A 15,217-nucleotide genomic window follows, 5' to 3' on the forward strand; every position below is an offset into this window, starting at 1 on the left:
GAAATAATGCACAATTCGTCCACTCTCAACCCCAGACTATCAGCTTCACATGAAATGAAAATCGCTTATTGTCACAAGTAGGCTTCAAATGAAGTTACTGTGAAAAGCCCCTCGTCGCCACATTCCGGCGCCTATTCGGGGAGGCTGTTACGGGAATTGAACCGTGCTGCTGGCCTGCTTTCAAAGCCAGCGATTTAGCCCTGTGCTAAACAGCCCCTACATCCACAGACAGCCTCCCTGAAAACAGCTGCCCCTGCCCAAGTGGCCTTGTGACTGAGTGGGTGGGCAGGGGTGCCCTCCGGTGGCCAGAAGGCGAATGAAAAGTTGGCAGACTTACAGGGTGTCCGGGGAGGAAAAGAAACTCTGCTGTGTCCACTGCTCCCTCTCACAGGAGGGACAGGAAAATGGAAAGGTTCATGGAGTTAGTGCGGCACGGATCTCTCCCAACAAGGTCACAATGATTCAAAGGAGCTCGCCCTTGCAGTGCATTCCACATCAGGGCCGCAAGCTCCCGCCACTGGGCAGCACAACCCCGCCCACCGGTCCCCGTGCATGACTTAGATCCTCCTTCTTGTGAAACTGTGTGGATGGATGCAAAGCCACATCCTTGGAAAAGTAACAGCCCGTCCCACCCTCTGACGCGCGTCAGCTGATGGAATATTTAATTGGGACAATACGGCCTTTGCTCGTCCGCAAGCATGACAAAAGCCCCTCAGCAGGATCCACAGACACATTGTCAGAGGCACAGGCCAGCGCACCGTGGAAACCAGAGGCATATGATAATGCCACTGCATTGCTCAAGACTTGAGATCCATAGATTGAAACACATTCAAAAAGTCAAGTGCAACGAGGAAATGGTGTTGAAGTAAAGATCAGCCAAGATCGGGTGGCACAGTGGTTGGCACTGCTGCCTCACAGCGCCAGGGACCCGGGTTCCATTCCAGCCTTGGGTGACCATGCGGAGTTTGCACGTTCTCCCCGTCGTGGGTTTCCTCCCACTGTCCAAAGCTGTGCAGGTCTGGCGGGGTGACAGGGTGGGGGGGGGGGGGGGGGGGGGGAGAGAGTGGGCCGAAATTAGGGTGCTCATTCGGAGGGTGGGTGCAGACTTGATGGGCTGACTGGCCTCCTTCTGCACTGTAGGGGTTCTGTGGGTCCTATGAATGGTGGACTGGGCTAGGAGGACTGAATGGCCTCCTCCTGCTCTTAGCCTTGTGACATTCTAGCTCCATGTGATAGGATTTGCCAGGTGCAAACTAAAGAATGGGGCTGAGCTGGAATGGTGCGTTCAAATAAGACCTAATGGGAATGTTGGGATGTAACACTATGAGGGTGGAGCACAGCATTACGGTACAACTGAGCTGCTGATGGGAATGTGGCGGAACAATTTCTCTTTAAGAACCAGGGACTGGAGAGTTCTACAATTGAACAACATGGAAGGAGATCTTTTGGACTGTCCGGCTTCCGACACAGGTCTCCAATTAATCCCACTCCCCTGCACTTTCCCCGGGGCCCTGCTGAGGGTTGTGTGACAGCGTTCTCGCAGTCACCCCAGGCAGATGATCGAATTGCTTTCTAATTATCCCGGGTATATCAGCACCCGCAGGAAACCCACGCAGACACGGGGAGAACGTGCAGACTCCGCACAGACAGTGACCCAGAGCCGGGAATCGAACCCGGGTCCCTGGTGCTGCTGCCCTAAGCCCTCTCACTGGTGGCCCTCTCCGTGTGTGGGTGCCGCTCCCTGAGCTGCCTCGACGGCTGGGTGGCTTACGAGGCCATCCCCTCACCGGGCATCGAGACAGTGTGGGGCCGCTGCGCTCAACATGTTGGGCAGTCATCGCCAGCTGGGGGGGTGGGTGGCGGTGGGAGGGAGGGGGGGGGGCCGTTTCCTGAAACACTTGGATTCTTACATTAATCGGGAACCTTCAGGTCACCGTGCCTGCCAGCCCCCCCACAAATAAGCAGCTCTTTTGAATTCTCTCGCACCTTGCTGCGATGGCCTTTCGCCCGAGTTGTTTACCTCGTAACCTGGCCATTGATCTAGAGGGCAGCTACGATGCCCCCATCACAGCCCTCAGATTTCCCTTGCAAGTGTCTGCCACACAATTACAGTACCCAATTTTTTTTTTTCCCCAATTAAGGGCCATATTAGCGTGGCCAATCCACCTACCCTGCACATCTTTTTGGGTTGTGGGGGTGAGGCCCACGTCGACACTGGGAGAATGTGCAAACCCCACACGGAGAGTGACCCGGGTCCTCAGCGCCCCAAGGCAGCAGTGCTAACCGCTGCAGCCACCGTGCCGCCCCCAAGCGTTGCCATCCTGCCTGGGGAAATCACACTCCACACATTGAGAAGCTGGTGCAAAGAATAGGTCTGGACTCCCCATCACAAGTGCTGGACGCAAACATGGCAGCTGAATGGTTGGCATCACGGAGCATTTCAAACAAAAAACATCTCCAGGGCTTTGGTAGTTTTGTGCAGGAAGGAGAGGTGAGGAGGTGACGGGGGAAGTAAAAACTCAAGAATTTATCACAAGCCAAGAAAAAGGTCTGAGTTGAGCATCTGTGGAAAAGGAAAAAAGTTCATCTTGTGCCTTTGGTGTTCATTCCACTCCATGCTCAGCGTTTCAAATCCACGATGGGAATTCTTTTTATTTCAAGGGGTGGGTTGAATCAGTAAATTATTGTACAGAAGCCAAGTTGATGTTAATGGCATGTTTATCAAGCTGTGCTTGTTAACAATTGTTTTACTGCATATTTGTTCTGTTTAATGTTTCTTTGGGTTTTGAACGAACGCCTGACTTTCAGAGTTACAACAAAACGACTATTAAACATACACAATTTTACAAACTGATTGGGACAGATTTAATCGAGACTGGTGACAAAGTGTTGCACTGTTTGACTTCTCCACTTTTGGCAAACCCCCTGGGCATGTGAGCCGCAAGACACTCAAGTCATTCTTACAAATACTGACCCCCACTGTGGAACAGGATTGCAAAGAGTCACCTGCACAGGGCAGCACGGCGGCGCAGTGGGTTAGCACTGCTGCCTCACGGCACCGAGGTCCCAGGTTCGATCCCGGCTCTGGGTCACTGTCTGTGTGGAGTTTGCACATTCTCCCCGTGTTTGCGAGGGTTTCGCCCCACAACCCAAAGATGTGCAGGGTTGGTGGATTGAACACGCTAAATTGCCCCTTAATTGGAAAAAATGAATTGGGTACACTAAATTTTTTTTTTTTTTTAAATCGCCTGCACACCGTGTGATGTATCATTCAGATCCTGAATCACCTCACCGGGTCCAATTCCAGTCTGGCTTCTCTGGAATCCAGAGGACGTCCTGCTTTCGCCAGGGGGGGTCACTTGCCATTTCGAACATCCACCAGTAAGTTTTATGTTGAGTGTAATTCTGATGAAGGAAGGCTGAATAAAGAACTATAATATCCATTCGAACGCACTGTAAATAAGGTGTCTGCCTGGGAGTCAGCCTTCAGCTTGTACCCAATTCTGACCTGGAGCACATTGCTGGTTTGCTTCAATTGAATGAACTGGTTGGGAATGCAGTGGTCGTAACGCGCAACCTTCCTGCGCACATAATCTCAGAATGATGGCTCGCTGCAGCTCCAGTGGAAGGTGCAAGCCAATGAAATCGTCGCTGCAGATTTACACGTAAAAAGGTCCAGCGCGCGTGTGTCTGCGACTTTCCCGGAGAAATCTACCCAGGTAAAAGGAAGAGGCTCACAGCTGTGCTCAAATGGGAATAACGCCAATCTCATCCCTGCTGATGCCAGCAAGTCATTTGCAATCTTTTGTGGGTAGAATTCAATTCTGAATGCTGCACGCGTGCAGCTGGGAAAGGGCGAGAGAGGGCAGGGGTTGCTCGTTCTCCGTTTGAAACATGGGATGTCCACCTCATCAAAGCTGGGGTGGAAAGTCAGGCAAACCTCACAGGCCACGGCCAAACCATGTTATTGTTCGACAGATCTTTTACAAGTGCGAGAAAGATCAAGTCAACCTGCGATTCATGTCGGCCCAGCAAAGTATCCATTCAGCCCAAGTTAGGTTGGAGCTGCCAGTGAGGTGGAAAGGGAGAGTTTGAGGATGACCCCACCCCATGGCAAGTAGGCATGGAAATTAACCAACAGACCCATACCATTTTGTTTCCAGAAAAAAAGATTGGCGGGGGGGGGGGTAGTTTTTTTCTGTCTATTCTATTTTCCCTCAATGTAAATTTAGTCCAATAAACTTGGTGTGTTGGTACAGTTGTGTTGTCATGTCTCTTGCGTCCGTCTTGTTACAGCGTGCAACACCCAACCAGCAATCCAGAGTTTGATGATGGCCTTGGGCAGCACAGTGATTAGCACTGCTGCCTCAACAGCACCAGGGACCCGGGTTCGATTCCCACCTTGGGTGACTCTTGTGCGGAGTCTGCACGTTCTCCCATGTCTGCGTGGGTTTCCTCCGGTTTCCTCCCACAAGTCCCAAAAGACATGCTTGTTAGGTGAACTTTACTTTCTGAATTCTCCCCCTCTGTACCCGAACAGGCGCCGGAGTGTGGCGACTGAGGGATTTTCAGTAACTTCATTGCAGTGTTACTGTGAGCCGACTTGTGGCAGTAATAAAGATTATGTTATTACATTATCCCGGTGTCTGCATGGATTTCCTCCCACAGTCCAAAGAAGTGCAGGTTGGGTGAATGGGTTATACTAAATTTCCCTTTGTGTCCAAGGATGGGTGAATGATATGGGGTGCTCTTTCAGAGGGTCGGCGCAGACTCGGTGGGCCAAATTGCCTCCTTCTGCACTGTGGGTGCTCCATGGTTCTAAATGTATGTTGTTGCCAAGGTGAACAAATGACAGGAGCTCAAGTTTGGAGTCTGGATGACTCTGACAAAGATTCAAAACATTAGCTCCCTTCTCTCTCCCAGATCTGCTGCGATTGTCCAGTATTTTCTGTTTCCGATTCCAACATCCGCTGTAATTGGCTTTCATCGGAACAAGTGACTGCACGGTACGCGGTACGTGGCATTGGTTAGCAGTGCTGCCTCACGGCACTGGGGACCCGGGTTCGAATCACGGCCCCAGGTCCCTGTCCATGTGGAGTTTGCACACTTTCCACGGGTCTGTGTGAACTCACCCCCGCAACCCAAAGATGTGCAGGGTTAAGATGGATTGGCCACGCTAAATTACCCCTTCATTGGGAAAAAAAAGAATTGGGTCCTCTTAAATTTAAGAAGAAAGCAAGTGACTCCACATTTGTCATTCTTCGTCTGTTGCGAAGCACTCAATGGAAAATGCAAGTTAAAATGGATTGCTGGTTTTAATGACTTAATAACCCTGTGAGCTCAATGTGTGCACCGGAGCATTTGTTTTTAACCAACCCATTTGTGCGTGAGATTAGCGGTGGTTTCGCATTACGGGGGCAAAACTTTGCTCGGATCTACAGCTTAATTCACGAAGGACCTTTCCATCCAATCATTCTGGGCTGGAACAGAATCCATCCATCAGGGGTCCTGCACCTTTTGCACTTGTAAATAGTAAATAACAAAACGCCTGCCTGCTAACCTTGGAAAACTTCAGCGGATCAAGTCTGGACAATTCTAACGACGAAAATAAAATACTGGCCAGAGTCTTGCAGAAGAGCTTAAGTTTTTTTAAAAATTGGATATCACACAAACTTGGGTGGTTTAAGATGCTCGTTTGATTTGGTATGTGTCGTTTAAAAAAGAGGCAGATGAACGAGGTAAAAGCAAGAGGTCGCATCAATCATTCTGTTCACAGACTTCCGTACCGGGCGGCAATGAGTGAGTGAGCCGCACATTCGGGGGCTCTCACTCAGGCGGGATTTGAGGACCTGGTTCCCCGGTTTTGCGGGACTGCGGAGCGCTGGAAAGACGGCCACGGAGGTGCTGAGGAACGGGCAGAGCTGTATGGAACTGCGGGAGAGCAGAAAGCAGCGCAAACGGGAGAGGAAGGGATAAAGGCAAGGTGCAGGGGAAGCTGACCCGGGAGCAAAGATGGCAGACCTGGGGACCTCGGACCCTGAGATCCAGCAGGCGCTGGAAAACATGCTGCAGGTGATAAAAAGCAGTTTTGAATCATTGAAGCGGGATAACTTGGACCCACTTCAGAAGGCAGTGGATCAGCTGAACCAGAGACTGGATGCCCAGGACGAAAAGGTTAAGGAGCTGGGGGAGGCAGTGGAGGAGCAGGCGGACGCGCAGACGATTGCTGCGCTAGATGTCGATGGGTTGAAGGAGAGACAGAGAAGGCTGCTGGACAGAGTAGATGAGCTGGAATATAGAGCCCGTGGACAAAATATGAGGATCATTGGCCTCCCGGAGGGGGCGGAGGGAGCTGATGCCACAGTGTTCGTGGCTGACCTGTTGATGCAGCTGATGTGGGCTGAAGCCTGTCCGCGACCGCCGGAGCTGGAGGGGGCACACAGAGTACAGGCGAGACAGGTGCGTCCGGGGGCTCCCCCCCCCCCCGGTCCGATGGTGATTAGGTTCCACAGGTTTGTGGAGAAGGAGCGGGTGCTGCAGTGGGCAAAGAGCGCTAAGAGCAGCACGTGGAATAACAGTGTCCTTCGCATTTACCAGGAGGCCTTTAAACAAGTTAAGGTGTTGTTCAAAAAGCACGTGAAGTGCCCGGCCCCGTCTTTGGGTTACGCATCAGGGCCAACACCACTACTTCTCCGAGCCCGAACAAGCGATGGACTTTGTGAGGGATCAGGGGCTGGTCTCGAAAAAAAGTCCCACGGACACAAGCTAAGGTCCGAGAATTACTGGTTGAAGGGACGCCTACTGTGCCTGGACTGCAGGTTGACTGTTTACTGCTTTAAAGGTGCCTTGTGTATTTTTTTGTGGGCAGTTTTTGCCTGTGGGGGATGTGGGGGGAGGGTATTCCCCCCCCCCCCATTCGAATTGTCTTTTTCCTTGTATTGCGGTGTTATATATTTTTCTTTTCTTTTTGGTGCTCAGAAAGGGAGGTGGGTTAACTTTTCTGTGTACACAGCTGGAACTGTATTGTACCTGGAGCAGCCTCGCGGTGCTGTTTGATGTTTACATCTTGTTTGATCTTTCCCATCTTAGTGAGACTGCTCCAGTGGGTCGGAGTGGGGGATGGTGTGCTGGGGAGGGGGGGTGATGAGGTCGGGGAAACAATGGGAGTGAGACAAGTGGGCGCCGGAGCGATGAGTCACCGGGCTAGCAGATTGGTTAGTCAAGGGAGTCAGGTGGGGTGGAGGGGGGGGGGGAAGAATACAGCCAGTGAATGGCAGGGGTGGGGCTATCGGGGACGTTGCTAGGGGGGTGGGGGAGGGGAGTTATTTTGCTGACGTGGGGGGGATCTGAAGTAGGTAATGGAAAGGAGGTCGGGGGTGGAGGCAGCCAAGAGGCGAGCCAGGAATGGCACGGCGCATGGGCCGGGGGCGGGCCTGAGAAAGGTTATGGCTGACCGGCGGGGTGGAGGGTTGTGCCCCCCAACCAGGCTGATCAACTGGAATGTCAGGGGACTAAATGGGCCAGTTAAAAGGGCACGTGTGTTCGTGCATTTGCGAGCTCGAAAGGCGGACGTAATTATGTTGCAGGAGACACATCTGAAAGTGTCTGACCAGACTAGGCTAAGGAGGGGCTGGATCAGCCAGGTGTTCCACTCGGACTTGGATTCTAAGTCCAGGGGGGTAGCAATTATGATCAATAAGCGGGTTCAATTTGAGGCTGAGGGCGTAGTCGCAGACGGCGGGGGCAGATTCCTTATGGTAAGGGGCAAGCTGGAGGGGAGAAGAGTGGTGCTGGTGAACATATATGCGCCGAACTGGGACGACCTTGACTTTATCAAGAGTGCTGGGGAAGATCCCGGACCGAGACTCACGTAAGTTGATAATGGGGAGGACGGGGGACTTTGACCCGGGGCTGGACCAGTCATGTCCGCATGATGGGCAGACTCCCAGCAATGGCAAGGGAGCTGAAAGGGTTCATGGAGCGAATTACCAACGCCCGCAATGGAGGTTAGACGTAGGACTGTTGTCGGAGGAGGGGATATGTGAGAGACTTCGGAAGTGTATGCAAAATTACTTGCAGGTGAACGATACGGGGGAGGTTTCAGCAGCGACCCTGTGGGAGGCGCTGAAGGCAGTAGTGAGGGGGGAGCTGATCTCAATTCGGGCTCACAGGGTCAGGGTGGACAGAGCAGAAATGGACAGGTTGGTTTGGGAAATTTACCTGATAGACGAGGAGCATGCGGGGTCCCCGGGGGAGGACCTACTCAGGGAGAGTCGGAGATTGCAGGTGGAACTGGGGGTGCTATCCACGAGTGGGGCCGTGGAACAACTTAAGAAGGTGAGGGGAGTCGTGTATGGGCATGGGGAGAAGGCCAGCAGATTGCTCGTGCAGCAACTCAGGAAGAGGGAGGCGGCCAGGGAAATAAGTACAGTGGTTGATGGGGAGGGGAGCAGAGTGGAGGACCCGGCCGGACTGAATAAGGTATTTCGGGACTTCTATAGTAAGCTGTACACTTCAGAACCCTCAGAAGAGCCGGAGATGAAAAGGTTCCTGGATGGACGAACCTTCCAAAAGGTAGGCAGGGGACTGGTGGACGGGCTGGGGGCCCCAATTAGAGCAGAGGAGGTATTGGGGGAACCTAAAGGCCATGCAGTCGGGGAAAGCCCTGGGACCGGATGGATACCCAGTAGAGTTTTACAAGTTTCTCGGAGATAGTGGGACCGGTCCTGACAAGGGTTTTTAATGGGGCAAAGGACAGAGGGACCCTGCCACCGACGATGTCGCAAGCCACCATCCCACTGATACTGAAGCGGGACAAGGACCCGGAATCCTGCGGGTCATACAGGCCAATCTCCCTGATCAATGTGGATGCCAAGGTCTTGGCGATTAGAATTGAGGACTGCGTACCGGAGGTGATTGGGGACGATCAGACAGGTTTGTGAAAGGCAGGCAGCTGACAGCTAACTTGAGAAGATTGCTTAATGAGATCATGATGCCCCCGACGGGCAAAGAGGTGGAGGTAGTGGTGGCAATGGACGCCTTCGGTGGAGTGGGGCTATTTGTGGGAGGTGCTTGTACGGTTTGGATTCAGGGAGGGACTGGTTAATTGGGTCAGACTATTGTACCAGGCACCAAAAGCTAGCGTTAGGACGAACAGGATGTCAGATTATTTCAGACTACACTGCGGGACCAGACAGGGGTGCCCACTCTCTATGCGGATGACCTGCTCCTGTACGTGTCGGACCCACTGGCCGGGATGGAAAATATACTGGAAACAGAGGACGTTTGGCCGGTTTCAGGGTGCAAATTAAATATGGCCAAGAGTGAGATGTTTGTGGTGCAGGCAAGGGGCCAGAATAGACTGAAGGAGCTGCCATTTAGGTTGGTGGAGGAAGGTTTCCGGTACTTGGGGATACAGGTGGCACGAGACTGGGGCAGGTTGCATAAGTTAAATTTGACGAGGGTGGTGGAACAAATGAAGAGGGAGTTTCGGAGATGGGATGCACTCCCGCTGTCACTGGCGGGGGAGGGTGCAGACTGTAAAGATGACAATCCTCCCTAGATTTCTGTTCATCTTCCAGTGCCTCCCGATCTTTATCCCACGGTCCTTCTTCAAAAGGACTGGCAAAATCATCATGAGCTTTGTCTGGGCGGGAAAATCCCCGCGGGTGAAGGCGGTGCTTGAAAGGAGCCGCAGCGAGGGGGGACTGGCTTTAGCTCACTGGGCTAAATCGCTGGCTTTTAAAGCAGACCAAGGCAGGCCAGCAGCACGGTTCAATTCCCGTACCTGCCTCCCCAAACAGGCGCTGGAATGTGGCGAATAGGGGCTTTTCACAGTAACTTCATTGAAGCCTACTCGTGACAATAAGCGATTTTCATTTCATTTCATTTTCATGAAGGGGGAAGAGTCCCAGACGGAGGAACTGAAACTCAAACGGGACGAGCTTGGCGGGGAGATGGAGGACGGGCTGTGGGCGGAAGCTGAGTAGGGTGAATTCAACCGCAACAAGTGCCAGGCTCGGCCCGATTCAATTTAAGGTCGTTCACCGGGCCCACATGACGGTAGCTCGGATGAGCAAATTCTTTGGGGTAGAGGACAAGTGCGCTACTTGCGCGGGAGGACCAGTGAACCACGTTCACATGTTTTGGGCATGTCCTAAGCTTAGGGGGTACTGGGAGGGATTTGCGGGGGTCATCTCCCGGGTGCTGAAAACAAGGGTGGTGATGAGTCCAGGGGTGGCAATTTTCGGAGGACCCGGGAATCCAGGGGGAGAAAGAGGCAGATGTTCTGGCCTTTGCTTCCCTAATAGCCCGAGGACTCAAAACCCTCGAAGACCGAACTATGGCTTTCGGGCATATCAAGTTTTCTGGGTATGGAAAAAATTAAGTTTGCCTTGAGGGGATCTGTACTGGGGTTCGCCCGAAGGTGGCAACCATTCATCGACTTCTTCGCGGGAGAGTGAACGTCAGCTGTGGGGGGGGGGGGGGGGGGGGGTGGAGATTAGGGTAGAGTAGGAGGGCTAAATAGGCGGGTAGTGTCTATGGGAGAGGAGTGGGCATGTGCAGTATGGTTTGATTGAAGTAGTGGTTTTATATTGATGTTTGCACATTTCTGTTAGCTGTAACTGTTTCCAATGCCAAAAAAATACCTCAATAAAATTGTTTGTTAAAAAAAAAAATTATTTTCAGTTAAAACCAGTTAGCTTCTCAAATAGCCGCTGCTCCAAGGAGAGGGGAAATAAAAGGTCCCCTCCTTCTCTTCAGTTATTATTAATCAGCTCATGTTGCAAATGTTCAGAGTTTTGAAACAATAGGGGCAAATCTTGAAGAGTTTATACCGCTGTGGTCACTCTTTTAATGTCGACTGGAAACACCTTTGCCGGTAGTTTGAGATTTTGGGGGTTTCAAGGATTCGGTCCACCCTGTCTCAGGACCGCAGGAAGGTCCCTTCGCCGATGCGACAGCACCGTGACCTCGTACACTGAAACCAAAAAGGGGTCAGCAAAATCTTTATGCATTGACAACTCCAGGCCGCCTCCACTCCGAATAACCCTTCCTTCAGGTGACTGACGGACTGCCAACTGGAGGCATTGGCAATATTCACTGCACAGTCCACAGATGGGGAGGCAGTGGCGTACTGATATTGTTGCTGCACTGGTAATCCAGAGACCCAGGTCTCTGGGGACCAAGGTTCAAATCCCACCACGGCAGAAGGTGAAATTCAAATTAAATTTGAAAAATCTGGAAGTAAAAATCTCAAGATGACCATGAAACCATTGTCGATTGGCTCAGGGAGGAAATCTGCCAACTTGACCTGGTCTGGCCTCCATGTGACTCCAGACCTCCTCCTGCACCGCAACCTTTATGATCATGATCCATGAATGGCACATCAGCCGGGACACGCCCTTGGGCCTGGTGTACAAGGAGGCCATTGAAACACGCAGATCTGCCAGCGAGCACCCCCCACCATTCCCAGGGCCTCCGTCCTCCTGACCCCACCGACTCAGAGCCAGTGAAGCAGCCGGTCACACTTGCAGCAGTAGCATTTGGGTTACTGTTTCTTGTTTCAGTTAAGTAGGTCGGTCAGCCTTTTGCTCCCTGGGTTGAACACAGTTGTGTTCCTCCCTGTGGAAATTACATCTTATCCTCTCTTGTTGAGGTGGAGCATGGCGGGGGATGGGACAAAACATGGAGGAAAGGGGGATTTGTGATTTTCAAATTCATTCCAGCAGGGATATTGTGCGTGGCCCCGAAGCCTGGATTTCCCGGTCATTTACACCCTGCAGACTGGCACCCGTCTCACTCGCTTCCCTCGGCTGACCCTCAAGACAACCGCAACGCAGATCGAGCCTTTTTGGTGACTTCTTAGGAGGAAGACACGAGTGGTGACTTGGAGCCCAACCCGGGGGCTACACTGCCTGGGCACAGGAAGCTTCAGCACACAGGCAAGACATTCCCCACCACAGCTCCCTCCCATGTGCAGGTGGCCCTGGGCCCCCAGCTGCGCACACATCATCAATCACCCGGACTTCGCATCAGGTGACTGAACTCGCTTGAAAAATTAAAATAGCAATTACATTGAACCAAAAAATGAAACCAGTTGTTAAAGGTTTTCTCTCTCTGTGCTTTCTGAGATTTTAGCACCTGGGGGGTCAGAGGAAAGTCCTGCCCACTCCCCCTTCCCTCAGTCTCAAACACTGCTTTGTGCAGCCAAGTCCATCGTTCCCACTCAACTCCTGCAAAGGGAAGGTGGCCTTCAGTGGAACACAGCAACTGGATCAGGGTTTGCAGAACCTATCACGTCCACAACCCTACGGCCACTGACTGGCCCGCCCCAAAGGCTTAGCCATACAGCATTTGCCGCGTCTGTGGACAGTGAAACAGAGTCGCCACTTCAGACTGATCAGGTCAGTGGTGCATTATGTTGATCCCGGATGTCAGGCATTCTGCTTCGGCATTTGCTGCCCGCCTTTTACTGTGAGAAGTGTCCTTCAGCCACATTTCAAATGGGGAGCTCTGTCTGGGGGTGCCATTCTTAACAATGATCTATATTAACTGGAGACAGCTTGGGGAGGCTCACGTGTATTGCACCAGACCTGATCCTCTCTGTGTGATATCCTTGAATGTCCCATGTTGCCCCCCCCCCCCACCTCCCAGTCCCCATTCATATTTGGAACAGTAATTCATCATGGCCACTCTTGATCAGTTTGTGAAGGGGCATCGTCTGCAGTCCACCCACCCCAGGCTGCTTCTGATTAGCCCAGCGCAACTTCAGTGCACAGATAACTCCACACAGCCTCACTCATCATCAGCCAGGTCAGCAGATTTTATTTCTTCTTTAAATACTCCAGTTAGTATAATGCCCCAAGGGTCGGGTTTCAGGCTCAATTCAGTTACAGTGAAGCTGGAATCAAACCCCAAGCTCGCAGCAAGGTCAATAAAAATCTTGGGAGGTATCTACATCAGGGGTGTGCAGGGGATGGAGTGGGGTGGGGAGGAAGGGGAGGAGGGACAGAGGGGGAACCCTTCATCGGGGGAGATTTTCTCTCGCTCTTCAGGATGGAAGAACAGAAACACTGCGTGGCATCGCAGACCAGTATCAGTGTGTCGTAGTCAGCAAAAGCAAGTCCAAAACTGATTCACAACTGAGCAGCTAATAGTTTAAACATGGTGCCTTTTGATATTTACACAGGGGAGAGCAGCCTTCATTACTCCATCCACACATTCCTTCAACTTTTTACCTGCGAAACCCATTGGTACTGGGTTCCTGAAGCATTGCGTGCTTGGAGATCTCATCGTAACGGGACTATGCCATTACCCAGAGTTGGAATGGTTGAAATCCTACTTCTGCGTCCACCGTATTCGTACCATCGTTGGGATAGTGACGTGCCTGCCCAGGAGTAAAAGACCGACTCGTGTTCACATTCGTGAGTCCCTTACTCCAGGAGCTAAGAAAGATTGTCCTGGGACGGATTCAATGTCCTTTTTGTACAATGATTGGAAAAGTTTGCCTTCATTTCATTTCTGGATTTGCGATTTAGTTTTTTTTTAACACAATGATTGACGTTTTCAAACAAAATCCATGGATTTCCTGGAGTGCCACAGCTTCTACTTCATGCTAAAGACCCGGATAGGTTAAAAAAAGAAATCACAGTATAAAGTATTAAGCCATCATAAATAATGAATCATTCACACAGCAGGGTTTCAGCACACGGTCAAACTTATCATTTTGTCAGTTTTTTTTTAAAAAAGGGGCGTTTGCGTTTCTTTCCCCATTTTGGAGGTAAGAGATTTACCGGGGTGGGGTGGGGGAGTGGGGCAGGAGGAGAAAGTGCAAGTTGAATGAGCTACCTTTGTTCTCCGCAGACTGCGCCCCCCCCCCCCTCCTCCCGATAAAACAGAGTTGGGTCAGCCAACCCCGACACCCAGCAAACTTTGGACTTTCACTCCTTCAGGATGTGTTTTACATGACTGTGGGTTATGCTGTCTGTCACGAGAATAACTCTGCAAAACAAGCTCCCAAGAGCTACTGACAAAAAAAAAACAGTACGCCCCCCCACCCCACCCCCCGTATCACCAAGTGGAACGAATGATTTGAAGTTTAGAACATTTCTCCTCTCGCAGGAGCACGTTGGACAGATCGGAGTTTTCAGATCACAGGGCTGATAGCAGCCAAGGACAAAACAATCCAGAGCTCTCAGACGTTTGAAAATGGAGACAGTAAGAAAATGACCCGTGGGCGCGGGGAGAATAGGGGGTCTGCTTCTCCCACTCCAGCCCAGGTGGCCGGATTCCCAACACATGAATTCCAAAGCCAGTTTCTGGCTCAGTGTTGGTCTGTCACATCTCTGAGCATGTGCAAGTACAGGTCCCACCTAAACGCCTCCTGTAAGACATATCTCCCCCCCCCCCCCCCCCCCCCCCCCGCCCCACAAGGGATTGCAGTGTTCCCCAGGTCACCGACTTGATCGGTTATTCTTGGTCCAAAGAAAAGTCACCTGTACCGCTCACGGAGAAATTGGAGTTCAGTACACCCTGGCCACCGGCCTGCCCCGCCCCCTCAGGGTGGTGAACATTTGACAATTCGGGTAAAGGAAGCGAGGGGAGGCGGCTGAAACCCTGGTCTGAGATTCCATCATAACTGAAGAAACATTGAACATAGATAAAACCAAACAAAATAAAAGTATAAGAGCCCGCTGCACAGCGATCGTGCCCTTTTCTCACGAGACAGAGATACATAGCTCCACCGATGTGCTCGTTGCCCACACTATTTTAACTACTCTAAACAGTAAAATAGGAAGATTATTCCAGTGGGTTTGCTTACACACTTCCTAAAATATAAAAGTTAAGAACGTTCAGGTTACAAAAGAAGCATTGGCCCCCTGTGTTTGATGTGTGATCTGCACCATCTGGTCACTCCACGGTCACTGATTTGGCCAAGTTCCGGGGACAGTCAACCTGCAGGAGGACATGAAAGATGGTTAGTTCCTGATGTTTCATTGCTGTTGTGTTTCACCCCCGCTTCCCTCGCTCTTTGCATGGTTCTTCTCATTCCGATACAATTCCACACGTCCCGCCAGCAACCCTGTGCCACATCACCCAACGAGTCACTCTTCACCCGTGAGAGCCCATTTGCTGCTTGTGGAAAGGATATTGAATCTCGAAGGGCTGTTCTTCATGCAGTTGATGTCGTTTTCATGGATTTCAGCAAAGCCTT

General features: G+C 51.6%; 1 protein-coding gene across 1 annotated transcript in view; it reads right to left on the reverse strand.

Annotated features, from left to right (window-relative positions):
* Window positions 1–12,802: 12,802 nt before the first annotated feature.
* LOC140396854 (glutamine--fructose-6-phosphate aminotransferase [isomerizing] 1) overlaps window positions 12,803–15,217 on the reverse strand; it is a 59,828-nt gene continuing 57,413 nt past the window's right edge. Inside the window, exon 19 of the mRNA XM_072485632.1 lies at window positions 12,803–14,958. Within this exon, the coding sequence (XP_072341733.1) occupies window positions 14,914–14,958 (45 nt within the window). The 3' untranslated portion in view covers window positions 12,803–14,913. The remainder of the gene's footprint in view (window positions 14,959–15,217) is intronic.

Source organism: Scyliorhinus torazame, chromosome 20 (genome assembly GCF_047496885.1).
Source record: "Scyliorhinus torazame isolate Kashiwa2021f chromosome 20, sScyTor2.1, whole genome shotgun sequence".
Taxonomy (NCBI): domain Eukaryota; kingdom Metazoa; phylum Chordata; class Chondrichthyes; order Carcharhiniformes; family Scyliorhinidae; genus Scyliorhinus; species Scyliorhinus torazame.